Source organism: Protopterus annectens, chromosome 13.part0 (genome assembly GCF_019279795.1).
Source record: "Protopterus annectens isolate FY-2018-M chromosome 13.part0, PAN1.0, whole genome shotgun sequence".
Classification (NCBI taxonomy): Eukaryota; Metazoa; Chordata; order Ceratodontiformes; family Protopteridae; genus Protopterus; species Protopterus annectens.
The window spans coordinates 204,455,524-204,483,283 of record NC_056747.1 but is presented as its reverse complement, the minus strand read 5'-3'; the positions used below and the strand labels follow the sequence as shown (position 1 = coordinate 204,483,283).

General features: G+C 38.9%; 1 protein-coding gene across 1 annotated transcript in view; it reads right to left on the bottom strand.

The window, feature by feature from the left end:
* Nucleotides 1–27,760, bottom strand: part of LOC122787872 (mucin-16-like) — a 262,498-nt gene that overhangs the window by 12,413 nt on the left and 222,325 nt on the right. The window contains exons 77-79 of the mRNA XM_044054789.1: nt 22,647–22,714; nt 17,531–17,688; nt 3,215–3,336 (exon numbers count right to left, since the gene is read on the bottom strand). Of these exons, the coding sequence (XP_043910724.1) occupies nt 3,215–3,336; nt 17,531–17,688; nt 22,647–22,714 (348 nt within the window). The remainder of the gene's footprint in view (nt 1–3,214; nt 3,337–17,530; nt 17,689–22,646; nt 22,715–27,760) is intronic.

The following is a 27,760-nucleotide window of genomic DNA, read 5'->3' as shown; positions in this document are numbered from 1 at the left end:
TTACAGCTCAGGGTTTGACATAGCTTTGTATGTTAGACAGAGATCACCTCTGAGCAGGCAATATGCGACAGAGTAAAGCTGGAGTTTTTTGAGACGGTCTGCGTAGGGCATCTGTATGAGGCCAGTAATCCTCTTTGTGAGGTATTTCTGCGGCCTTTCCAGTTGTTGTAGATGTCTTGTGAGGTACATACCAAAAGGGGCGTCGTACTCTATAATGGATCTAATGAGTGATGAGTAGAGGGGAACAATGACCTCTTTTTTTCTGGATGAGAAACCTTTTGTGATGAGGTGTGCCATGTAGAAGGATTTCCTGACCACTGTGGTGATGTTATTATCAAAGGAGAGACTACTGTCCACCTGTGCCCCAAGGTCTCTTATCACACTTTCAGTGCTAAGTAGACTACCGCCAATGTGGTAGTTCATGGGTACAGAGTTTTTACCAAAGGGGATGACAATGCATTTTTTGGCATTGAGCTTGAGGCCATGGCTTTGACACCAGGCATCTGTCTCAGTGAGGCCTTTTTGTAGGATGTCCATATCGTTAGGAGTTTCGATTATGGCTCCAAACAAGTATTTCAGCGCTTTTGTTCTTTAATCTGTGTCAAGAACTTCATCAGAAGATGCATCTTAGCTGTGGTTCAGTTGTTAATATAGTGTAGAAAACAATAAAAAAAAATCCCCCTATAAAACCAAATGAACACTTTATTGGGTCTATTTACGAGCAGACAAATGGGGTTGCCAAGGGCTCCAAAATGGCACCTGCCTTTGCCAGCCTTGTTCTTGCAGCCTAGGAATACATGACCCTACCTAATTTACCAGGATTTCAGAAAACATGGCTATGTAAATGTTACATTAGTGATGTTTTTTTTTTGTTTGACAAGGATCAGAGCAGGACCTTTTACATTTTATTAAATCCCTCACAGACAGCATTCTTTTTTTTAATGTTTACACTCTCAGCTTCCAGACAAATGGTAAACTTCTTAGATGTTCAACTAATTATTAATCTTAAACAGCTAACTTAGGATTTGACTATCCACCCGAAAGGGACTTTCAGGAACTATTACCTTCATTTTAACAGCTTACACCCATATTTCTCAAAAAGAAATATAGCAGACCAGTTCATCAGGATATCTGGGCTCATAAGCAATGACCACACATTTATTAAAGAGTGTTGTTTCCTTGCCCGCTTACTATGAGATAGACAATACCCAGATCATTTACTTGAAGTTTTTACAGAGGTTTATGAACAGTGTGTCTCCAGTTTTAAACCGATCTTAAAATATGGATTGTCACCAAAAAACAATCAGACAGCTATTCCTGACCAAGCCTCTCCTTGGACCAATCTGACTTTGGAAGCAGACCAAGCCCACTTACCACCAAACTGGACTCCTTCTAATACCATTCCTGCTAACAATTGGATAGAATGAGTTCATTGACAAACTCGCGAACACTTGTAGATAGATCGGTCAGCTTTCAACTGCCAATTAACCTTGACATGGCTTCAGTTAGAAATGTTATCACAAAAAACTGGGGCATCATCACGAACTCTACTGAATTGCCTTCTACTTTAGGGAATGCCCCCCCCCCCCTTCACATTAATAAAAAAAAAAAAAAAACTTTGAGAAGGTCTTTTAAGAATAAAGCTATACCTCACTCTCTCATTCAGAACATTAATAAAACAAGTAAAGCAAGCATGTTTGCTTGTGGTAAATGTGTGTCATGTGATTACATTTTCATAGGTAGTTTCTATACATTTGCACACTGTAACAAAAGAATTACTTGATATAAGTAATATTTAAGTCCATTAAGAATTCCAGTTTCATTGCAACTCCCATTTCCAAATGGAAGTATATTTTAATGCTGACTGTGTGCACCACTTTTCAAAAATCTGACTTTCTAAACTATCTGTGAACTGTGAATAAGTCTCAGCTTTACCCTTGAAATAAGATTGGTGATCTGTGCCTTTCAGAATATCTTCTACCAGCTAAAAAATAAATGTCCACTATTTTAATACTTGCTAAGGAGCAACAAAAATCCTAATCAATAAACTTACATTGCCATACCATCAAATTAAAAGTATACCTTTATCCAGCTGAATAGTGTATTAGTGTTTTCTGTTAACAATGTTTCAAAATTAAATATTTTTTCTTTGTCACTATGTCCATACTTATCACAGTTCATCAGTGTAACAGGACATAGCTTTGACTGTGACCCAGATGACTCCAGTGTAGTTAATGGACTGGGCAAAGGAGGAGCCCGCCAATGGAAGTGAGAGTGAGCATCCAATGGAGGCTCACCTATCTTGGATTGGATAAGGATGTGGTAAGTTCTCCCACCCCTCAAGACAGTTGGCAGAGGTCAGATGTAACAGCAGACATGGGACTATATCATCTGTTGACCATGCCAAATAGTGCTGTAGCCAGTAAGGGCATGCCTATTGTGAGCTGGATATACTCATCAGTCAGAAATGTATACACTGCTTCAGTGGTAAACATGATAGAGATGGTGGGCTTTGCGGGAGGCCCTTAGAATAACAACACACCAGGTCTGCCTGTACTTCCCTTTCCTGGGAAAGATAAATGTCTGACTCCTAAATCAAGCAGCCCTTGTTCGAAGTACTGAAGTCAGATCTTTAAATGTTTAGGAAAAGGTACCCTAGTATGAAAAGTTGTTGATTTGAGCAGTACCATTGGCCATAAACAAGAAGAAAGAACATATGAGAAATCCAAATCCAAACAGTAAATGATATACTATGTCCATAGTTATGTACCCAGCTTCAAAATTCATGTGTCAAAAACATAATCACTATAATGAACATCACTAATAAAATAGCGCAGTTAATAAAGAATGTAAAAATGTAAAGTTATAAAAGTTAAAACTCCAGACTTCCACATGTTTTAAATCAATAAATCATTTCCTCTGTAGCACATTGAGGTTCATTGTGTCAGTCTTAAAATTCTCTGATTATAACTTCAAGCTGAATACTGGTGAATGAAACAGGATATCAATACTTTAAAAAAATTAGAAAGTAAGCACCCCCTTCATAGCAAACTTTATTACCAAACATAAATCCGAATATAACCCAGACTGCATTACAAATTGTTGTTATACTACTTGATAAATAATAATGTTGTTTGTTGTTAAGATTTCATTGCATTTGTCTGGACACTGAGCTAAACTGTTATATAAACGTCATTTAAAAAAAAATTCTTACCAACAAGCAGCAAAGGAACAGCAGAGCAAGAACCAGAAAAGCAGCTACTGCTATCAGGATTATTGCCCAGTTCGGAAATTCATATGGTGTTTGAACTGGCTGTGCTTCGCTTGTAGAAATATCTAGAAAAATAGATCAAATTGTTTTAATAAATTGTTATAAATATGTACTAGACAAAATGAGTGATCACGTAGGAAATGTTAATGATGTAAACAATGCTGTAAGAGAATAATAAGGCAAAGGGGGTATGTTTAGCACAAAAAGAGAACACATTAAAATCTTAATATCAGAAATTACTTTTTCATAGAAAATGTTATTGACTGGTAGATTTCATTTTGTAAACAGGTTGTAGAAGTTAAGACAACTGAGTCCTTTAGAATAACTTGGCATTCATAAAAGGGTTAATGTTTCTCCAACAACTATGAAAAACAAAATGAAGAAAAACGCTAATGTGCCACAGGATTCCTGGAGTGTTTTAGTGTGTTTTGTTTTTGTTTTTGTTTCTTATGTGATTGTACAAGTTATCTTGTTGGATTAAATTTCATGGACTTTTGATTGCCTGACATCGTTTTAACAGGAATCCCGCGCCACATTAGTGTTTTTCTTCATTTTGTTTTTTCAGAGCTGGCATTCATAAAATCGTTGCATCGAAACCTTTGTGCAACTCCCTTACCAGCAGTTTGACAAACTCACATACTCTTCCTTCTAGTTACTTAATCTAATCTACTCTAATCTAATCTAATCTACTCTAATCTAATCTAATCTAATCTACTCTAATCTAATCTAATCTAATAAAATCTATATACTTATGAATCACACAGTACAGTAATGTAATTTCTGCCTCAAATAAATTTCCTCTTCTTTAATTAAGAAAATCCTTAATCAGCTTCTATGTAACACACCCTCTTCCACAAGGAAACTAAATCTGCTTTTTCTCAAAAAAAAATGCCCACCTCATAATGAACCCAATGATGTTCATTTACAATCTCTTATTCATCTCTGGCATATTAGCTAACTCTTGGAAATCTGCCATCATTTTACATATACCAAAAGCCTCTAACTCTCCATAACCACAACAATTTAGACCCATGTGCAAACTAAGACCCAAAAACAACATGGCTTCTTTTCTGGTTTATTGCAGGGACATCCCTATGCCAATGAAAACGGTAATAAGACCACTTTTTCTGAAGCTTAATAGTGAAACTACTAGTTAGTGTGAAGAACTTTTAATAAATGAGCTACCATAAACCTTGGCAAAAGGAATTTATGAGACAATAAATTTCTTGAAGTGCACTGATGTCAGATCTAATTATATGAACTTGAAGGGGGAGCAAGAGGACTGCAGTTTTGCTTTCTGTAAAGTTGTTTGCGGTTCAGTGAAGTAGTCACAGTTCTGCTTTCACTAGAATGAGTATGGCAAAGTCATATTCAGAAGTAAGACTTAAGCTCATATGTAACCAGTTTCCCTACACTCACTGCTAGATATGCTTTAAAACATGGACCTATATAACCCTTGCGTAGACCTTAAATGGGTCATTGATCCCATCAACCACAATTCCTACTCAACAGACTTTGTCAGTTTGGTTTCAGAACTTGTACTTTTAAAATGGTTCTCAAATTATTTACAGGACTGTACTTTTATTGTTGTTATTAATAATAATTACTCCTTTACTGATAATTTCACAATTGGATGATCAAATGGTCTCCATCTTCATTAATTCTCTCCCATTAACTCTGCAAAACTGTGATCTCATATTTTATATGACTGATCTGCAGATTCACACAGAAGACAGTTCTGTAAGACAAACTTAAACCTTACATCACTATGGCTCTCAACATACTTTAATTAGTTAAAATAGTAATATCTAAATTAATATAAATAAAACATTATATGTTTCACTTGAAGTGTTTATATTTTGAAAATTCTGTCTGCCTCTGGCCTGGGTTATTTTATGAATGGATCTTTGGGCCATTCATCTCACCCAGGTAACAATTAAATATAAAAGCCCTGTCGTCAGATAGCAAGAGGAGGGTGCCATATTGGGAGGAAGGGCAGAAGGGGGAGAACAATGTACATGTACCAGAATAGAAAGGAAGGAGGCTCATAGGGAACTGATTGCTCTTAGGGAGGATATTGAGGGAGGAAGTTCATTGAGAAGTAATTGCTCTTAGAAAGTTTAAAATAAAACAGAAAGAAGGACTGCCTCCTAGAGTCCACAGAAATCTGGACAGTGTGTTATCAGACCTCCCTTACAGAAATTTTCAATAGTCATTTTCTACTGCAGAAGGGACAGGAAGACAGCAAATGTGCAAATGTGGTACTGTTGTATTGGGGGAACGTCAGAAAAATATACAGGCTTATCAGTTTAACAATAGTTGTGCAGAATGTCACTGGAAGAATCTTGAAGGATAGGTGGGTAGCATTTCTAGAAGAAAACAGTCTCCAAGACAATAACTAACATGAATTCATGGATGGAAGGCACTGTCAGTCAAGCATGATCCACTTCCAAGAGCAGGTTACAGATGAATATCATAGGAAAACTTCCCAAATTTCAGAAAGATATTACTAGCTGTCTCACACAGGAGGCTGATAAAATTAACTGATGGGTATGGAGTAGGACCAAAACTTAAGGATCTGAATAGCTGCATGGTTAATGGTAAGTCACAGAGGGCTGTGACAAGAAGGACAATGGAAGGAACTAGGGAGGTGACAAATGGAGTAATACAGAGGAGTGTTCTGGTTCCATTGATTTCTCATTGTACTTGTTTCACACATATCTGGATGATTCCAAGGATAGACTTAGCCTCTTTGCTGGTGAGAAGGTGGTACAAGAGTAGGGAATGGTGAAAAACCTATTAAAGGATTTGATAAGGCTGAAAAGGAGGCAGAAAAGTGTCAGTTGAGGTTTAATGCAAATAAATACAAAGTGCTGCACGTGGCGCTGGTATGAAGTCAAAGCTGAGAAGCGTGAAACTGATAGTAACAGAATGAGAAACGGATACGAGGGTATTGATCACAGCTGGATTGTCAGACTCCAAGGATCTGAGTGAGAGAACAGTGACTGCAACAAACAGAATGCCAAGATTTAGTCTCAAGGGGATTGATTCCAGAAGCAAAGTTTCCACTCTACAAAGAGAACATACAAGGAAAGGTCATCCAGCTGGTGGAATAATTTCAGAGGAAAACTAACAAAAGAAATCCATGGGTACGAGGGGATGGAGTATAATTAGAGGTTAGCAGAGGTCTCTTCAAACCAGTAGAGATAAGAAGGATGTCACACTGGAGCACAAGATTATGTCTGAGAGATTTGAAGGGGTCATTCTGAACCAGAAGGGTAGTGATGAAGGAAGGAACACAAGCAGTAGATTGTAGGGAGAGAGGACAGATACGTAATGCCATAAGTACAGTATACAGTATTAAAGACACCATATTTTACTGTCTTTTGGCTTTTCCCGGTTAGGGGTCGCCACAGTGGAATTCCCATCCGCTAATGATTGGCAGTGGATTTTTATGGTGCTGAGTTGCCAGCCTGACGCCCAACCTTCAAAGAAGGCACCCCCATTCATGCACACATCAACCTGCATGTCTTTAACGTCACTCGACCGTGGGGAGGACATGCAGACTCCACACAGAAGGCACTACACCCAAGAATTGAACAGGAGAACCTCTTGCTGTGAGGCGACAATGCTAACCGCTGCAAAAGGACACTGTATATTAAGAAACTATATTCTATAGAACTTGGATTGCAACTGAGTTGAGTTCGTAAGTTCTCCATGTGTTTGTGTTGATTTACTCTGATTTTCTCCCTCCTCTCAAAAGTAAGCTGGTTGATTAGTTAAATTAAACTGCTTATACAATTTAATGTGTGTGTCTGTCTGTGTTTGTGTGTGTGTATATATAAAAAAGATATATAGTTGCATAGTTGTACCATATCTGAAAACAGTCAAACTAAACTGCTTATATAATAAATACACACACACACACACACACACACACACACACACACACACACACACACACACACACACACACAAACATAAATATATAGTTGCATATTTGTACCTTATCTACAGGCTGTCCTTCATGACCATCAGTACTGCAGATTCCTATATTCCATATTTAAATTTATTATTTCCCATATAGTCATCTTTTATTTATTTATTTTATTTATTTATTGACATTTGTTAACCGGGTTTGTCCAACTGGGCTTGTGGCCCATTTTCAGTGGAGACCCGAGGAGAAAAGCTCGAGTAGTACATTTTTAAACAAGTACAATTTTAAACAATATTGATATAATGGCAGTTTTAGCAAAATGATTCACATATGTTGGGTTACATGCATAAAGTTAAGGTTGCATTAAAAAGAAGCTTAGTAACATAATTTTACATTGATATAGTTCAATAGGTCAACAATAACATTTTTTTGTTTGTATAAAATTATGCAAATGCATAGTAGACACATTGGAGAGAGAGGTGTAATGAGGTACCAAGTATGGACCTTTTGAAGGTACATAAAGGGAAGGAAGACTAGGTGGGGTCATGGCAACTGTAGGTCCTGGAATTGAGAAAGTACACTTTTAGTTCATTTTTAAAGTGTGAGGTGTGGGAGATTGAACGTAAGTCAAGGGGATGTTTGTTCCAAGCATGGGCAAGGGAGTGTTTGTAGAGTAGTTTGCCTACTGACCTTTTTAGGTGGTAGATATCAAGTAATTGCTGGTTAGAAGTACGGAGGCTCTGGGATGGGATGTAGATGGAGACTAAAGAAGATAGAGATGGACAGAAGGAGAGTTTATAAAGAATAAAGTGTAGCATATGAAATTGACAAGATAGCAGAAATTGGAGAAGTTCAAGCCATTGAAGAGAGTTTAAAGAAATGCAGTGGTGTGAGTTGTATGGGGAGTTAGTAATGAATCTGGTTATTTTATGGTAAGTCTGTTGGAGTTTGTTTAGAGTGAAGGCTTGGATATTGGTAAGAACTGGGGCAGCGTATAAGAGGGAGGGGAGGAGGAGTGCCTGGCCCAGGGTAAGTCTAGATTCAGGGGTTAGATATTTTTGTTCTGATATAGCAGACCTAGTTTCTGGTTTGTTTTTTTTATACACTGGAGTATGTGTAGGTTGAACTTTAGTTCATCGATAATGACTCCTAGGAGTTTTGTGTGGGTGTCAGGTTGGATAGTTGCATTGTTAGAAGATGTAATAAAAAAGGAGGTTTTGTGATGAGAAAGAGAATGGGGAAGGAGAAGTAGGAGTTTGGTCATTTTGGGATTTAGGATCAATAGGTTGTGAGAGAGCCATTGTTCAGTGGATAGTAGGGCCTGTTGGGTCAGGGAGTGCAGTTCAGGAATGTTATTTGAGATGGATATAAGTGTGGAGGCATTGGCATACTGAATAAGGGTGGATTCTTTGCATGAGGTGTAAAGATCATTGGTGAAGATGTTAAACAAAAGGGGTCCCAAGATGGAGCCTTGGGGAACACCAGTGGAGATGGGAAGGAAAGGTGAGGAGGATGAGAGCCATTTGACAGATTGTTCCCTGCCAGATAGGTAACTATTAAACCAGGCAAGTGCGGAGGGAGATAGGTGGAGATTTGTGAGTTTGGATGGTAGTAGAGGATGAGAGACAGTATCGAAGGCTTTGGAGAGATCTAGGAAGTGACAGGAAATGAGCTTTTTGTTGTCTAGGGCCTCTGCAATAATATGAGTGAAGGAGAGGAGGGCAGTGGTAGTGCTGTAGTGAGGATGAAATCCATGTTGGGTGAGGAGGTGATTGAGAAGCCGTGAGTGAATACATTTTTCTAATATCTTAAAGAGGGGGGACAGAATGGCAATGGGTTGGTAGCTTGAGGGGTCAGTGGAGTTTCCACCTTTATGAAGAGGAATAGTAAAGAAAGATTTCCAAAGGGTGGGGACAGTTGATTCCAGAATAGATCAATTAATTAGTATAGCTATAGGATAGGCAATTGAGTCAGCAGCAAGTTTGAGGAATGTAGGAGATAGATTGTCATTGGACGGAGAGCAAGGTTTTAGCTTGAGTAGTAGAGATTTGATGTAAGTAATGGGAACTGGCTCAAAAGAAAACAAAGTTGTGTTAGTGGGACTTGGAGGGGTGGGTGTCGAAGTAGAGTTTGGCTTAGAGGTTGCCAGATTTTGGATGGAAGAGATAAAGTGTTTATTCAGGAGGGTAGCTGTTTCCTGAGAGGAAGAGTTAGGGTATGGGGAGGGATTAGAGGGCTTTCCAGGAAAGAGGATGTTGTTGAGAGCTGACCAAAATTTTTGTGGATTGGATTTGTTGTTAAGCAGAGCAGAGCTATAGTATAAGTTTTTGTCATTAGCTGTATGTTTTTTGCAAGGTTCCTCAGTTGCCTGTATTTTTGAAGAAGAGGTGGTTGTTTAGTTTTAGTCCAGGTTTTCCAAGCACTATCTCTTTGTTTCATAAGGGACCTAGTCTCCTTGAAGAGCCAGGGAGCATGATTTGATTTTATTCTGATCTTCCTAGAGGGAGCTAAGGAGTTTAGAGTACTCATGAAGATGCTATTGAAAGTGCTTGCAGCATCGTTTAGGGGGAGGTGTTTTAGGATGGACCAATCTATGTTGTGGAGAATGAAGTCAAATTGGGATGAATTAAAAGTCGATAGTTTTCGACAATCTTTGATAAGGTGGGGTTTAGGAATATGGAAGTAGTGTCTTAAGATGGTGGTAGGGAGATTATCACTGAGGGAGTCGGGTAAGGTGGTGGGGTTGTGGTATTGGTGGGGGGAATTGGAAAGGATTCAGTCTATGATAGAGCTGGAGGTGGAATTTTTATGGAAGCGAGTGGGAGATGTTATAAGTTGGTGGAAGCCGTGTAGGTGGATACTGAGTTGGGGGGAGTCAGTTGTGAGTTTGGACGAATCAATGTTGACATCGCCAAGGATAAGTGTCTCATATGGTATGTTGTGGGAGAACCAGGATAGGATGTTTTCAAGAAAGGGCAGATTGTTACCAAGAGGAAGGTAGACAGAGGCAATTGCAAGTTTTTTGTGGGGATTCAGATGGCAGTTAAGGATGATGATTTCAGCTGGGAGGAAGTCAGGAATTGGGGAAGGGTATGGTGAGAGGTTAAGGTTGTTTGAGTAGAGTATGGCCACGTCACCACCTTTTTTTACAGGTCTATCAGATCGGAAGATATTATAACCTGGTGGGAGTATTTCACTATTTGAGATTTGTGGCTTGAGCCAGGTTTCAGATAGGGCGAGGATGTGAGGGGTATTGAGAGCTATCCATGAGTGCAGCTCAGTGACTTTATTTGTTAGACTCTGAATATTCAATGAGTAAATAGTTAAATATTTGGATGGAGATGATTGTTGTGACTGAGGTTGGTGACTGTTAGAGGAGTAAGATGGGGGCAGTGTAGAGGTAGTTTTGGGGAGAGTGAAGGTGGGGAGATAAGGACATAGGTAATATATTTGATTATTTAACGTTTAATGGCAACGTGTCCCACAATCTTGAAATTTCTTGTATTTCATATCTGTCTCTTCACCGATTCTTATCATGTGTCATTTCGGAAGTCGGTCCCCTTTCTCTAATACCTTTTAGTGCTATGACCATAACCAATCTCAGTTTAGTTTTTAAATTATTGTTATTTAATTATTTAAAGGGCAGACACAATTTCCCTCTGACCAGTCGATAAACACTACTATATAAACTGAAACATTTAAATTTTTCTGTGTATGGCAGAAATCTAATAGTTGTTATTCTCTTGGTATAACACATTTGCACATTCTCAAGTTCTCCTATTTCAGTCACTATCAAACTACAGAACATCAAACTGTATTCAAGAACTGGTCTTACCATGGAGATAAACTCTTCCTTCATAGCTTCATGATCTCTTATTTCAAGTATATTAAGTATATTCAGATCGACTTGTCTTAGTGCTCCTAGCTTTAGTCTCAAGAACATGATGTTTAAAATTCAAACCACTACCAACAATTATCCCTGAGGCCTTCATGTTGTCTATCCTTTCCAATTTAATGTCACCTATTTTAATTTGATATTTAATGTTATTTCCAAAGTACTACCTTCCATTTATTGCAGTTAAATTGAAGGACTACCATTGTGGCCCATTCTTCTGTCCTAGAAATGTTACAATTTAGCTTACACACATCCTCAGTGTTGTCTATTGATGCTCTCACCTTGCAAACATCCACATACTTCATAAGCCTACATCTCTTAGATACAGGCATATCTGGAAATAACATGTTGAAACTTATATTTCCAAGCACAGACACATGGGACCCCCCCCCCCCTTGTGCTGCTCAAAGGCTGGAGTAATAACACTCTCTGATGGCTTAGACAGTCAAAAACCTTTAAGATATCCAAGTACATAACTGCACCACTTGTTTCTTTGGTCTCAAGGATGACATCTTTTCATAAAACTGAATTTGACACATCACAGTTGATTTTCCCTTTCATAAATCTAGGTTGGTTATTATCTAAATTATCCCCATAAATGTTATTCCTTATGAGCTGACTTAATATGCATCTTTCCGAGCATTTAATGACACCAGACATAAGACTTATGGGTCTGAATTTTTGTCAGCTTAATCTCCAGCTTTGTGCATGGGTACAGTATGGGAACTTTTCCAGTCTGTGAGATCAAATCCAGATTTTATCATGCTATCAAACATTCCAGTCAATTGGCCTGTAAATCTTTTATTCAGTATGGTAATAAGTTCACCCAGCAGCTTGCCCGGGTCCAGATGATGCTCTCTTCTCAACCTTTTATAGTGATATTTTATCATTTTCTTGTGATATCACATTATATACTTCCAAGTGGTTACATTTATTGGCGGTTATTCCATCAGTTTTCATATTACAAATATTTATCCATAAAAGTAAGTTCATGTTGGCGTGAATGACCTGAGACGTACCTCCCTGGACTACATGAAAAGAGACATGGAAGAGCTCTTCGATCTTGTAGCCCAGGCAGGTATGACCCTAGCCCTGAGTAGCATCCTGCCATCTCCCAGAATGATACCGCAGTACAAGCACAAAATGATTAACTTCAAGAATTGGCTAAGATTCTGGTGTCATTCTAAGGGGATCCAGTATCTGTCTGCTTGGGATGACATGGTTGACAGACCATGATGCTTTGCCAGAGATGGCCTGCACCTGTCACCCTGGGATTCTGGATAATGGCTAAGGCTTTTACCACTCCTATAATGCCTTTTTTAGGCAAGGTTCAAATGACAAATTCACCATTGTAATAGAAACAGGCAAGCAAAAAATGAGGGTAATGCTACTCAATGCTAGAAGTCTAAATCTCAAAATGCACTCCCTTGAGGCACACCTTAAAATGGAGAACATCGATATCTGTGCAGTGACTGAGACCCGGTTCAAGGCCCCATGGCATTACCAGGCTGTAACTCATACCATACGTTTCGGCCATCTAACCTGGACCAGAACACCAAAGGTGGAGGTATGTCCATATTCATTAAGGATATCCACACCTCCAGGCTAAGTGCTCAGCATAATGCATCCAAGGTTATCCAAGTGCAACTAACTCGGGGCAAAACTGCAATCCAAATTGTAGCTTGCTGCAGATCCCCCACCAGGCCCCAGCATTCCCACTCCTCCTTTCTTGATATACTGGAAAATATTAGGCTTTAACCAAACACCCTAATAATGGGTGCTTTCAACTACCCTACCATTAACTGGGAAAACTACTCATGTACCAACTCCTTTGCTCAAAGCTTTCTGGAATTCATAAATTCCAATGCCCTGGATCAACTTATCCACACCCCCACCAGGGGCAACAATATCCTAGACCTACTCATTACCAGCATGAGTGACCTGTGTTCCACGTCTGAAGTCAACTCCTCGTTGGTCAGATCCGACCATAAGCTAATCACCCTAGATATCCACATCCCACCCCCACCCCCATTAAGGAAACCATGGTAAAAAATTTCTCCAAAGCCAACTTCATGCTTCTTAAGACAGAAGTGGTGAACTTCGCGACACCCGTGGAGATGGACAATACAGTTACTACTGCTGAATCATACACAAATGCACTCTATAAGCACTTAAACGAGTGCATGGATCATACTGTCCCGAACAGAACTAAGACACTATCCTCCAAAAAAAGGAAGCCAATCTGGTGGTCCCTGCCATAAGCAAACTCTACAACAGAAGGAAGAAACCATTGCAAAAGAGATTAAAGTCCCATGAGTGGAAAAGCTCCCTGGTCAGCCTCAGTATGAAGTTAAGATCCCTTATAAGATCTTCCAAAGCTAGCTATGAAAACAAAATCACCACTGATTCTAAGGACAACCACAAAGTATTCTATAGCTATATCAGGAATCTCAATATCAACACCCAGATCTGCTCTGAGTTACAGCACAATGGCACGAAAATTACAGAACCAAGTGATATTGCCAACATCCTGGCAGATCGGTTCAGTTCTAACTTTACACCCCTCTCACCCGCTAAAGGGCCCATATCTATACATCAGGCAATCACAACTACGGAGGTAAAAGCTGCACTCTCTAAAGCCAAAAACACAGCATCCATGGGACCAGACAACATCCCAGGCTGCGTTTTACACGAACTTCAGAATAAACTGGCTCCCCACCTAAGCACCATGTTCAATCATAGCCTCACATCAGGCTTATGCCCACTGAATGGTGCACAGCAACAATTATCCCACTCCACAAAGGGGGAGCCACCTCTGATCCCAGGAACTATCACCCTATTAGCCTGGTGAGCCTGGTCTGTAAGGCCATGGAACGTATCATCATGGAACACATAAACAAGGACATTGGTAACCTCCAAACTCTGGACCCCACCCAGTTTGGGTTTGTGAAAAGCAGATCATGCCTCCTGAACCTGATTGACTTCTTTGAATCAGTCCTCAAAGCTGCAGACGAGGGTAAAGTGTTTCACACAGCCTATCTTGACCTCGCCAAGGCTTTCGATACCATCCCCCATTCTGGAATTATAGATAAACTCACTAAACTAGGTATAAATCCTTACATCACAAGATTGGTTGCCAACTGCTCACTGACAGAACCCACACTGTAAAAGTTGCAGACTACAAATCTGACTTCAAACCAGTGACAAGTGGAGTACCACAGGGTTCAGTCCTGGGACCTCTCTTGTTTGGTATCTACTTTTCTGAAGTACAAGCTAACACAGAAGGTCTTTGGCTAACAAAGTTCGCAGGAGCCATAGTCGAGTCCCCAAATGATGTGGACATCCTACAGAAGAGCCTCACTGAGACAGATACCTGGTGTCAGAGCCATGGCCTCAAGCTCAATGCCAAAAAGTGCATTGTCATCCCCTTTGGTAAAATCTCTGTACCCATGAACTACCACATAGACGGCAGTCTACTTAACACCGAATGTGTGATAAGAGACCTCGGGACCCAGGTGGACAGTAGTCTCTCCTTTGATAATCACATCACCACAGTCGTCAGGAAATCCTTCTACGTGGCACACCTCATCACAAAAGGGCTCTCAGCCAGGAAAAATAAGTCATTGTTCCCCTCATCTCGACACTCATTAGACCCATTATAGAGTAAAACACCCCTTTTGGAATGTACCTCACAAGACATCTGCAGCAGATGGAAAGGCCACAGAAGCACCTCACAAAAAGGATTACTGGCCTCAAACAGATGCCCTACACCAGCCGTCTCAAAAAACTCAAGCTTTCCTCCATAGCATATCACCTACTCTGAGGTGATCTCTGTCTAATATATAAAGCTATGTTAAACCCAGAGCTGTTGGACATGCTGCACCTAAAGTAATCTCAATCCCTCCGAGCTACATGCTCTAGGGATCTAAACCTTGTCACCACAATAAACAGGATATGCTGGAAGGATAGATTTCTGTCCCAGAGACTTCCTATACTCTGGAACAAACTACCTATGTATATAAAACAAAGCTCCTCATTAGCAATCTTCAAGAAAAATCTTGATTAGTGGATGGGAAATACACCCCGGGGATCACTTCTGTGGCTTTGCTCAACAGGGGTGCAGGAAAATAACTTTCTTGGGTGGCATAAGCCCGGGAACCTTGTTGGCTAGGCTTGCTTAGGTCCTTGGGCCAATAGCCTAGTACCTACCTATAAAGGTATTTGCTATGTCCTTTTTACCAAAATAAGACCAGAATCAACTTTAAGAGGTCCTGTTTTATTTCTCATGTTATTTTTAGCTTTAACAGATTAAAAAATTGCATCCTAATACCTGATAGTTATTAGAAAATTAATATATCTTTTTTCACCTTTAAGACAAATGTAACCTTTAATTTATACTGTTTTGCGGTAGCGTTGTCGCCTCACAGTAAGACGCTGACTGGTTCGACCCTCAGCTAGAGCGTCTTCTGCGTGGAGACATGCGTGAATGGGTGTGCCTTCATTGAAGGTTGTGCGTTAGAGCTGGCAGCTCAGCACGTAAAAATCAACTGCCAATCATTAGCGGACCGGAGTTCCACTGTGGCGACCCCTAACCAGGAAAAGCCAAAAGACACAACAATTATATTTTGTATTGTGCCTGTTGTACATAGTGCATAAACATTTTTCCTTCATTAAATATGTTGTCCACTACGGTTTTCCATTCTTTCCTCCCTATTTTTGTAAAATTCTTATTTTGTTGAGTTCTGAATGAGAAATATTTTTAAACTTGACTGAAGCAGAGTCCTTTATTGTTTCTAACTGAGATCTATTCCAATTCTCCTTGTTTAATGTGCATTAAATTGCATTCATGTCTAGCAGTTTAAGGCTAATCCACACAAATGTGTGAGAATAAACTAATTCAAATGATACACATTCATGATCCAATGTCTCCATTCAGTGTAGACCTTAGATATTTTTATTATATCATCTTTTTTGGGTAGTACAAAGATCAATTATATTTAGATTTCTTGTAGTAAAACTTACTTTTTCATTAAAATTATGCTCACTTTGCACAGAAATGTAATAGGGTTATTATATTTCCAATTAATCTTACTTGAAATCACTTAATAGCTGGCCTTTCATCAGTATAATATTCTAGTTTTTTTTTTTTTTTAGGAATGACTTTTGCTTCCTTTTTGGTCTCCTAAGCATTTCAATGATTCTATAATCACCACCTGCTAGAAAATGTTTAACAAAGATTGTCATTATTTTATCTTTCCTACTCATATTTGCCAAATTGCTTGTGATAGTTGAATGAATTAATGTCATACTTTCACCCCCCCTTTCTTTCAAGTCTATTCAAACTACATTTAGTGAAACAATCAAACAGTAAGTTTTCAGTGTCCCATGCCTCAAGTGTTATGATAATCTTTAGACCAAGTTGTTGTATGCATAATTCTTTAGTGGCCATGGTGGTGCAGCGGTTAGCATTGCCGCCTCCCAGCAAGAAGTTCTCTGGTTCGATACTTGGCTGGGGTGCCTTCTGTGTGGAGTCTGCATGTCCTCCCTGTGGTCACGTGGGTTTCCTTCGGGTGCTCCGGTTTCCTCCCAAAGACATGCTGTAGGTGGATTGGGCACTCTAAATTGGCCCTAGGCATGAGTGCATGTGTGTCTGCCTTCTGTAGAAGGTTTGGCGCTGGGCTGGCAACTTGACACAGTAAAACTCCACTGCCAATCATGAGCGGACAGGTGATCCGCTGTGGCAAGCCCTAACAGGGAAAAGCCAAAAGAAGAAGAAGTTGTATACATAATTATTTTGTTTTTTAACTGCATTTATTAGTGTAAGACACATTCACATTGTTTTGATTCTCATTTCTTAACTCAACTCTGTTATACTTCTATGTTCCCTAAAAATGTCCTAAACTAGTTTTGAGTGACTTTGTTTTACATTTGAACCATTTCATCTAAAGCACGTTTCATCAAAAAAAAAAAAAAAACAGTGGCTTATTTGATCAAACATACATTTGATCAAAAACACAATCATCGAAGCACATTTTATTGAAAATGACACACACATACACTAAATATATTTCCAAAAGAAGAGGAAGACCCCTTGCACCACCACATTGGGGGGCTTTGCTCCCTACAGTCCCCTAACATAAATCCACTAACTGTACAGTCACAGAACCACAGAAAAAAAGTTAATGACCCTTGCACATTGAATCACTGCTGGTGCACACACACAAATGTCTAGACATAGAGGTGCAACACAACAGCGGGCATTAGCAAGATACAAATACTAATCAACAAAAATTTGCATTGTAATTCCTATGCTGCAAAATTTTACCAATAGTTATTTTCCACAGGCTTTCTTTCACAGTGGCTGAAAAGGTTGTATGGATCAGCACACTTACCAATTAACAAATAATACCTAAGTAAAAATACTTGCCTCGTACTGATAAGGAGCGTGATTTCAGTTGATAGTAGCCCCCCAGTGAATCAGTGCCATTTGTTCCTTCAGAAAATGCATTATGAACTGTACTGCTATTTATGCCTGGTGTACTGCCTTTGAAAAAACAAGTGGAGCTTGCAACAACAGAGCCAGTCCTGTGAAAGAGAAATCTTTAGTATGCAGGTCTATAACTTTTTTTTTCATAACCAGACAAATATTAATTCTCATTTGGGATTACAGAAATAATACTGTTTACATAAAGAAGTATTCTGCATTATCTCACAGACTTTTTAAAACTAGCTCTTCCTAGCACACACACTTTTTCACAGAATCATACCTCTAATAAAAATCACACTTTGTTTCACCACTTTCAGTTCAAAATGTTCAGTTACTTATTGTTTCCCACTGGAATCACAAAACATCCAAATATTTTTATTTATTTTATTTTTATTTCTGTGGTATATGGCAGTCTCAGGATGTGATTGTATAAAAGTGCAGGAATGTGTCCCTACCCCCACCCCTCCACAGCCACCATCACCACCTCTGCAAAGTAAACCTATCCCTCCAAACTTTTCCATTCATGTTACAGAAGAGGTTTAGATCCCCAGACCAAGTACTTCTGATGTCATTTGGCTTGCTGATGTGCAGTAAATCCATCAGTAATAGGTTGGCAGATGCCTTGTATGCCACACACACAGGTTTGTCACCTATTAGCAATCTGTAAGTCATCAAATATAGTGACAGAGTTTTGAGTCAGTCCATGTAGGACATGCTGTTTAGGCTCTGTATCCTTTTAGTAAGGTATCTCTCTGGACATTTGTAGCAAGTAGTTTGCCACAGTTTATAGGAAGGAATTCTTTTTTTTATTATTTAATTTTCAACTAAAACCTGAGTGCCATATTGTTCTGTGCAGTCAGGAGACATGGTATAAACTGTAGCAACTGTTGCTACACTTTGCACCCTGCCTACAAAGAGCTGCAGCAGTCGGGTTTAGTTAAAAAAATATATATATATATTTTTTTAACACTTTTAAACTGCAGTAACACACTGCTTCACAGAAGAGAATATAGCTAGCAGTTGTGACAGTTTCGATCCCACACTGAGTGCTACAGCACTAAGGTCAGAATGCATTGGAGGAAGATTGAAAGGTACGACACAGAAATGGGACCTAAATCACTTGGATGGTGTTATGCGTCTTGGCCACCTGGCTAGTAGGAATGACTGTTTTTTTTTCTTGCTTTTGTTCTTCAGCCATCTATGCGTCTGCTAAATCTAGCCACAATCCCGTTGTTTATAAGCTGTGCAATATAGAAGGACTTTCTTACAACAATGGACACAGGTTGAGTTAAAGTAGGTCACTATCCACATATGTTTCCAAGTCCTGATCGAATGAGTCAACTCTTAGTTATTTGCAGCATTGAAAATATACCCCTGTCAGTCCAGCCTTCTTCTTCAAAACAATGGTGCATTTCTTCTTAACAAGCATGCGTAACATGGAATACACTTATCATCCTCATCTAGTACGTTTACAGCATGGTTAGAACTGATTCTTCCAACATACAAAAAGTTAGTTCGATGAATTAATATTATTCAATGTTATTTACAATGGATGTTTGTTAAAAAAAGTTTAATAGTGAACCTTTTATAATGGTAAGGTGTTTGACACACAGACACAAGGTACAGTGTTTGATTCTTACCTTGGGGAAGGAAACTGGTTAGGCTTAGAATGGCCTATTAAGAAAGCTAGCTTAGTAATTAGCTATGAACTTTTGAATGAGTGACGGTCATTTCAATGAAGAACTGTGTGAAACATGTGCTTCTTATGGCTCAAAATGAGGAATACTTCTCCAAGCATCTCAACTTCTTTGCTAAAGAATTCTGGGCAAAGCCAAAAATACTGGGCAGATGAAGTCCCCAAATCAGGGACAAATTTTAAATGTTTTAATTCACCTAAAAATTTAATAGAGAGGATTCCATCAACATGCATTTCCTAGGCATTAAGAAGCATGAAGCTTTAATGTCTGGCATTACAGACCAAATGTAATCCTCATTAATTTACCAGAGGATCAAACATTTTAAAAAGAACAGGGCAAAAATGTGAGGAAAAATCACATTATTAATCAGTGGTGTGCATTCATCCTCAATGGGGAATCAAAAAGTTGGCCAAGTGCTATAACCGATCAGGTCCTGTTTTTTTTTTTCTTTGCTAGAAACAGACCCAAAAGAATCCAGTAGTTTTTGGATGATGTCTGCCCCTTTCACTCTTGCTGTCTTAGAAGAAGTAAAAAAATGAGGTAAAAACAAATAACTGCTGCAAACAGTCCAGTTCATACTTGAATTAAGAGGACCAGAAAGACTGTAGCTTTACTGATGTCTGCTCTGTTGCATGTTGTTAGATTGCTCAGACCAGAAAAAACATACAAACAGAGTCTGTCTGCCACTGTCTAAAGGTACCCACACTTTCCCTTCTCCTTGACTGGACAGCAGTGTTAATTTCCTCCACTCTCTTTTTATGTTATATAATCTTCTCCCCTGACTTTCTCTTCTCTGAGGCAGTGTGTAGGTAAACAGTACTGTATATGTTATACATGTCCCTTGCCTTTCTCTTCTCTGAGGCAGTATATAGGTGACCAGCACTTGTATATCTCCATTGTCTTTCTCTTCTCTGAGGCAGTGTGTAGGTAACCAGCACTGTATATGTTATACATTTCCCTTGCCTTTCTCTTCTCTGAGGCAGTATATAGGTGACCAGCACTTGTATATCTCCATTGTCTTTCTTTTCTGTGAGGCAGTATATAGGTGACCAGCACTGTATATGTTATACATTTCCCTTGCCTTTCTCTTCTCTGAGGCAGTATATAGATGACCAGCACTTGTATATCTTCATTGTCTTTCTCTTCTCTGGGGCAGTATATAGGTGACCAGCACTGTATATGTTATACATTTCCCTTGCCTTTCTCTTCTCTGAGGCAGTATATAGGTGACCAGCACTTGTATATCTCCATTGTCTTTCTCTTCTCTGAGGCAGTATATAGGTGACCAGCACTGTATATGTTATACATTTCCCTTGCCTTTCTCTTCTCTGAGGCAGTATATAGATGATCAGCACTTGTATATCTTCATTGTCTTTCTCTTCTCTGAGGCAGTATATAGATGACCAGCACTTGTATATCTTCATTGTCTTTCTCTTATCTGGGGCAGTATATAGGTGACCAGCACTCTATATGTTATATATCTTCTCTCCTCATCAGAGGTTCCCATGGCCATGGGTTTTGCATTTGCCTAGCTCCAGCTATTCAGTAGATTAAGTTACAAGTATCACCTGATAAGGCTTCCTGAAACAGTAACTGAACACCAGCTAAAGTTTAATGCAAAAAAGAAAAACATCTAAGGCTTGTGACATTAATGCAGGAGATACAGTAAAATGTTATGAAAAGGTGTGACTTGGAAGACAGACTCATGCTGATTATAAACATCAGATTTTCTACTTCTAACTTTTGGACACCAGTGTGAAAGAGCAGTGGTAAGGACTGCAGACTGATGTTTTGCGAAGCAGATTTCAGAAACAGAGAGAGAGAAACTGAAGTTATCTGAAGGTTGTAGACTGGAGGATCTATTAAGCTACTGTGACATTTTACACAGCGCATGTAAGGCCCGTATTAGGAAAACCGGCTCTAGTTTCAGCAGTTTTATATAGAAAGGAAGCTTTGGTTGATATGAAACGTACGACAGACAGCAAAAGTAATGGTAAGAGGCAACACAGGGAATTATTTCAGTTGTAGTACTTAAAGTGCTGCTCTCCTGCACGCTGCCTCAGAGAAGAGAAAAAAAGCAGGGGAGAAGATATATAACATATAAAGTGCTGGCTACCTATACACTGTTTCAAAGAAGAGAAAGGAAGGAGATATATATGACATAAAAAGTGCTGTTCACCTACAAAATGTTTCAGAGAAAAGAAAGGTATGGGAAATATACAGTGCTGGTCACCTATACTCTCCTTCAGAGAAGAGAAAGGGTGTGGAGATTAAGTGCTGGTCAGGTCAGCAGAAAGACAGGGGAGCTATACAACATATAAAATGCTGATCATCTAAACACTGCCTCAGAGAAGACAAAGGTACTTGAGATATTTAATGCTAGTCACCTACATACTGTTTCAGAGAAGAGAAAGGCAGGGGAGAAGATATATAACATATAATCACGCCATGCACCATAGGGGACATATTGGTGAGATGTATTGAAGGAGGAGGGACAAAGGTGAAAGAAATGGGCACAGATAACTAGCAGAAAGTGGTAATTTGGTACTCATTTAAGAACCTGTTATTTCAAACAGAAGGTGAGATGCCAAGGGGATGTCTTGCCAGATGAAGTAGTAAAGTGCATAGTTTCACCAGCCTCTTAGACATATGAAAAAGTAGTTGTACAAGGCAATGGCAGTGACTGTCTGTATGATTGAAGGATATAATCGCTGGAATGACTTCTTGGTGCAATCTCTTCATATATTTTGTTGTACACTCAAAATACTTAGCAAAGTGGGTAAACTCATACATGGCACCCTAACGTTATGGAAAAACAGTTGAAAAACACTTCCTATATTAATTTATAGTAGCGTTACTATAATGAAATCATCTAGGTAAGTTCATAGCTATTTGATATGCCCATTCTCTGTCTCACACTCACACACACACACACACACGCACACACGCACACACACACACACGCACACACGCACACACACACACACACACACACACACACACACACACACACACACACACACACACACACACACACACACACACACACACACACACACACATACACACATACAGACACACACACACACACACACACACACACACACACACACACACACACACACACACACACACACACACAGATACACACACACACACAGATACACACACACACACACACACACACACACAGATACACACACACACACACACACACACACACACACACACACACACACACACACACACACACACACACACAGACACACATACATTCATGATGTGTCTGCTCACAGTGAAAAGGACCATTAGATTTCATGCTTGTTTGCTATCCAATCAGAACAGTTTTAAATACTTACTTTAGATTTGTGACATTACAGTAGAGAAATCCATTCTTTAAACTACTGGAGTTGAATAAGTCTTGAAGCTTAAAAAGAAAATAGTAATATTGTTACTGTTATTATTATAGTATTCTTATAAATTATGTTTTCTATAATATACTTTTTTGATCTCACTGTATAGATTTTTGCGGTGAATGTACAGAATGCATGGCAGTATACAATGGAATAACACAATAAGATGCCAACAGAACAGTGTTGGTTACCTGGGCCTACTTGTTTACCAACTGCAAGTGATGTTATCAATTACTAATTCTTAACAGTGAAAATGAGTGAAAAAAAGCATTTCATTTCTTAATGCCAAGAATAAGTAGCCTTGGCCATGCTTGCTATTTTGACTGTGTATTTGCATTTGCAGTGGGAAAGAGCATAGTCATAAAAGGATGTCAAAGGAATTAGACTTATAAAAAGTGTTATAATTAAGCAAAAAAATCTACACACCATTTCTTTTAAATCAGATTAAATGGTAAGCTTAGACTCAGTTTAATCTTAGGCAATATTGTATCAAATTGGGTGCAGTTCACTCTGGATGAATTACGACAGCAGTAAACTTTGTCGACAAGATGAATATTCACCAAAGTACTCTGCGAATGTTAATGAAAGGATGAAGAATAAGTTTTTGTTTTCTGTAGGGGATCTGCTTGTGGTTATGGTAAGTGGGCACGTGTGTTAATGCTGAAATGTTCAGGTATAGCAAAAGTTTTATCATTATGGCTACAAGTGTGTGTGTGAGTGTCTGTGGGTCAGGGCTAAGAAGGGGATAGAGTTAGTGCTGTGAATGTGTATTGTATGTGAAATGTGCATAAGTGCTTCTTTAGTGGAAGTGTTAGGAAATACAAGGTAATGTAGTGTTGGGCACAGGTGCAAAGTTAGGATTAACACACCTGAGGAAAGTGCACAGAGGGTGAAGCAAATGTAAAAAAAAAAAATGCAGTAACATAAAAAAAAATTAAAATGATGATTACCAAAATATGATGTAAAAACAAAATGTGAGGTGAGGTGAAATTCCAGCACAGAAAAAAAAAAAACAGTAAATTATTAATGAGAAAACTTTATTTATTTACTGGGTTAGTATTACTTTGGTATAGGTCTATATTATAACCTCAAAGGTTTAATACTTCGAATGCATAAAGATTGAACTTTATGCATCGAAGTATTAAACCATCGAACCATAATAAAAAAATTACTAAAACAAAAAAAATTAAACTAAACCATTTACACAGCGGGGCAAGCCCCCCCTGCACCCCACACCCCCGCTACTTAAATATAGCAACTCCGTGATCACACAACATTAAAGTAAATGGAAATCTCTGCGTATGGAGATTTCTGTTTAAACGTTCGATGTTGTGCACTTTTGGTAATCTTGTGTCGACAATATCGTATTTGATATTGTCAGACTTCGAGATTCTGATATAGACCCCTTTGGTATACCTCTCTCACCTCCAATAATTTGCATTACTTCTACTTTCATGGCATTCTACTCTTTCTACACAGAATGTAACCATTGCCACAGCAATGAAATCTTGAAATCAGAGCCTCACCCAAGCCACAATTCTAAACATATATAGCTTTGTTCTCAGCAAGACAAATGTATTGTTCACACCAGCTCTAGGTCTGATTGCTCAGGAGAAATGCTGTGCTGTCAGCTGATTACCATTTGCAGGTAGGATATGACAAATTGCTAATGAAGAAGCTGGACACAGCACCCCACCAAAAAAATATTTGTGGGGGTGTCCTGGGAATACCTAGAAGATGCCTTTAGTACGAGATGAGCTCAACTCCATATTCCACACTAACAAAAAAAAAATAGAAATATAATTAGCTATCCACTGAGCACAGAAGATCTTACATTATCTGTTCTTTGCTGTAAGATCCACAAAAGATAGCAGAATACTTTTAGCTCAGCTCGAATATAGCCGTCCCTTAATAGTAGCAGCTTCCAATACGTATACAAAAGCTCTACATCTTACCTTCAACCTATGTCTCTTCATCACCAACCAAAGCAAAAACAGTATAGCCAAATAATCAGAACAGCTGAATAGCTACTCATTAAACAAAGAAGGCTAGGATCTGTAGTATTTAAACTATTATAATTAGAAGCTCCCCCTTAACTGTTGGGCCCATCACAGAAAATCAGAACCATTCAAGTGCAGTTCCACAAACCCCCAAACTGCAATGCACAACCTGCAGGTGCAGCTCCTCATTCTAGTACAAAAACTGTGGGAGTCAGTCCCCTTTTTTAAAAGACTTAATCTCTTATGCCCATTTCCGAACTCCTTACAAACTACATCTTCTTAAACGATCCCAAGACAAAGTATTTCCCCCTCAGTCCTCATCAACTAAGCCAGGTATTCCATTGTGGCTTTACCACTTTAGTACACAGACTTTTTTAAGACAATATTGCTTAAGATAATGACCCATCTTCACATTTCCCCTTCTTTTTCCCCTCCTCTTCTCACACTATTTCTCTGTTTTCTCTCCCTCTTCATTGTATTCTCCATGACTGGAAACTGGTTACAACTATCTTTAGCAAGAAGTTATTCCTACACTACGTAAATGTTTACTGACATATGCACTATAAATGCTGTATATAAATGTGCTTGACTCTACTGTTATTCTCCCAAGCTAAATTTGAAATAGATCAATATATAAGTTTATGATGATTGATTAAAATGTAGAAGAACTGGAACACAGTTGATCCATGATAACAATTTAAACAATCAACTTATCAAAGATCACAAAAGGAAAACTGTCAGCATGATTCAAGAGAGCACTGCAGAGTAATGTAACAATTTACAGAAACTGCAGTGCAGTGCAGTTAGAAAGGTGCGTAGATAAAGAGAGTAAAATGTCTTCCTGTCTGTCAGCACCCTGTCATATTACTGTGTATTTGGCTCACTTTAAGTGGCCAACATGGTGTCCTGTTTCCCACCATTTCCCCTTGTTGTGCTGGTATCGTTCACTATGGCTCAATATAGCACTATCTGGATGCACTCTTAGCACTATCCAGATCTGAGGTGTGCTGAGCCCTTAATGCACATGCACACACACACACACACACACACACACACACACACACACACACACACACACACACTGCAACCCATATATCAGTAGAGATATTGCAAGTGTGTGATAGGGCAGACAGTGATGATCTGATAATGCCCTGTTTTTCAATAATCCTCAATTCCTGTTGTAGAACCTATTCATGAATGCAGAATCTATTCATAAAGGCATGCAGTGCTATCAAGATCTGTAACCAAACTTAATTTTTATCCTCCAAGCCTTATGTATGGGGCTACTTTGCTATGTAGCCTATATTTTAGTGATGGTGACTGAATTAAAATGGCCATTTCTGGAGACCTGTGACACAACAGATAACCAGATAAAAACTCCTTATTAAAACAATTAGCACTAGATGGTTGAAGAATCATTTGAGTATAGTATGCTAAACTGAGACCTACAAGAATGAAATTGTAATTCATTGAAGCCCCTCCTCACCTCGTATGTAATGGGGTTCCTGTACCCCTGCCTAATGTAACATATCCCACAGTCACACAATGTTGGAGAAGTTTGTTCATTTTCAAAGAAATGGGACCAGTGTATTTTCTAGGCATTGATCATATACAGCAATGGAATCAAGCTATGGTTAAGCTTCTGAGTGCAGTACTCTAAACAGTGCTGCAGTAATGAATCAAAAAAGTGCTAGTTTAGAACTGAGACACAGTAGGTGGCAATGACCATGTCACATAGCTGCTAGAAAATTGCTAGCACTAATTTAGTTAATGTTGAAGTCCTTATTGGCCTGCAGATGTATTGACAGTGCATTGTACATTGACTTGTCCTCCCTTTCCCAAGGAGAGGTAGTCCATTTAATCCTGGGGTAAGACTGAGGGTATCCTTCCCATCATCCAAGTTCTTTTTGAGTGATGGTAAGGTATCAGACTTCTAAACCTGCACAGGCAGCTTATTAAAGACTTGTGGGAAGCAAAGTACAGTGAAACAACCTGTCCATCAGACTTTATTTATCTGCTGCTGAAGTGCCAGTTCCCTGGTTCTTGTGTTTGCTAAGTTATTAGAATTGCAGAGAGATAGGAGATTAAGGACAACAGGGTCTCTGATGGCACAGCAGATAAGGCACAGACAACCCTTTAAGAGTCTATCTTCTCTTGGTAGCACTATGTCTTTAAATCTCAAATCTTTATATTAAGGAACTTCTGAAGCTTTTGTAGTGGTTTGATATGTTCAGGTAAGTATATTATGAACTGAGCATTGCACTACAATTAGTCTAATCGGTGCAAAATATAAGAGAATGATGGCATATTTGTTAGGCTAAGCAGAAGAATTTTTCTGACTACAGTTAACACATAATGATCAAAAGGGAAGGGAACTGTCACTCCAGGTACCCAGATTCCTAACTACATTTTTATTTAGCAGTGGAGCATTGTTTGTGCTATATGGTAAGATTGGCTGTTTGCCAAATGAAATAGCATTATACTTTTTCACGTTTAGGTTGAACCCATTTTCAGTATGAAAGGTAGTACTAAGGAAGTTCTACGTGGAGGGAGTATGTTTCAGAGGTTGTGGGGGATATTGACAGTAATTCTCAGTTGTCAGTTTTCTGCAGACTTAGTTAAACAGAGGTCTTGGTTCTAAGTTTGGTGCTCAAAAGGTGCAAAAGGCAAAAAGGAAAGGTCCCTGTACAGAGCTCTGAGAGACTCTGCTTGTAAACTTCCTGCTTTCAAATGATGCACCTATCATATGAACTTTGTGGGGTCTTCATTTTAGCCCATTAGCTATCCATCTGATAATGTAAGGATTGATATTTAAAGAATTTAGCACAATTAGCAATACCCATATGTGATATGGTATCATATACTTTGAATAGGTCAAGATACTTTGTCTAAATAGCGTGACCACTGTCAACAACCTGTGTGACCCTCTCGAAGATGTTAGCTAGATTTAGAAGGCCGGATCTCCCTTTGATGAAATTGAACTGTAAAGGGCCTAGTCTAATGGGACTTTTGATAATCACACTCTATGAGATAATTTATGATAAGCCCCATAGCTTTTAT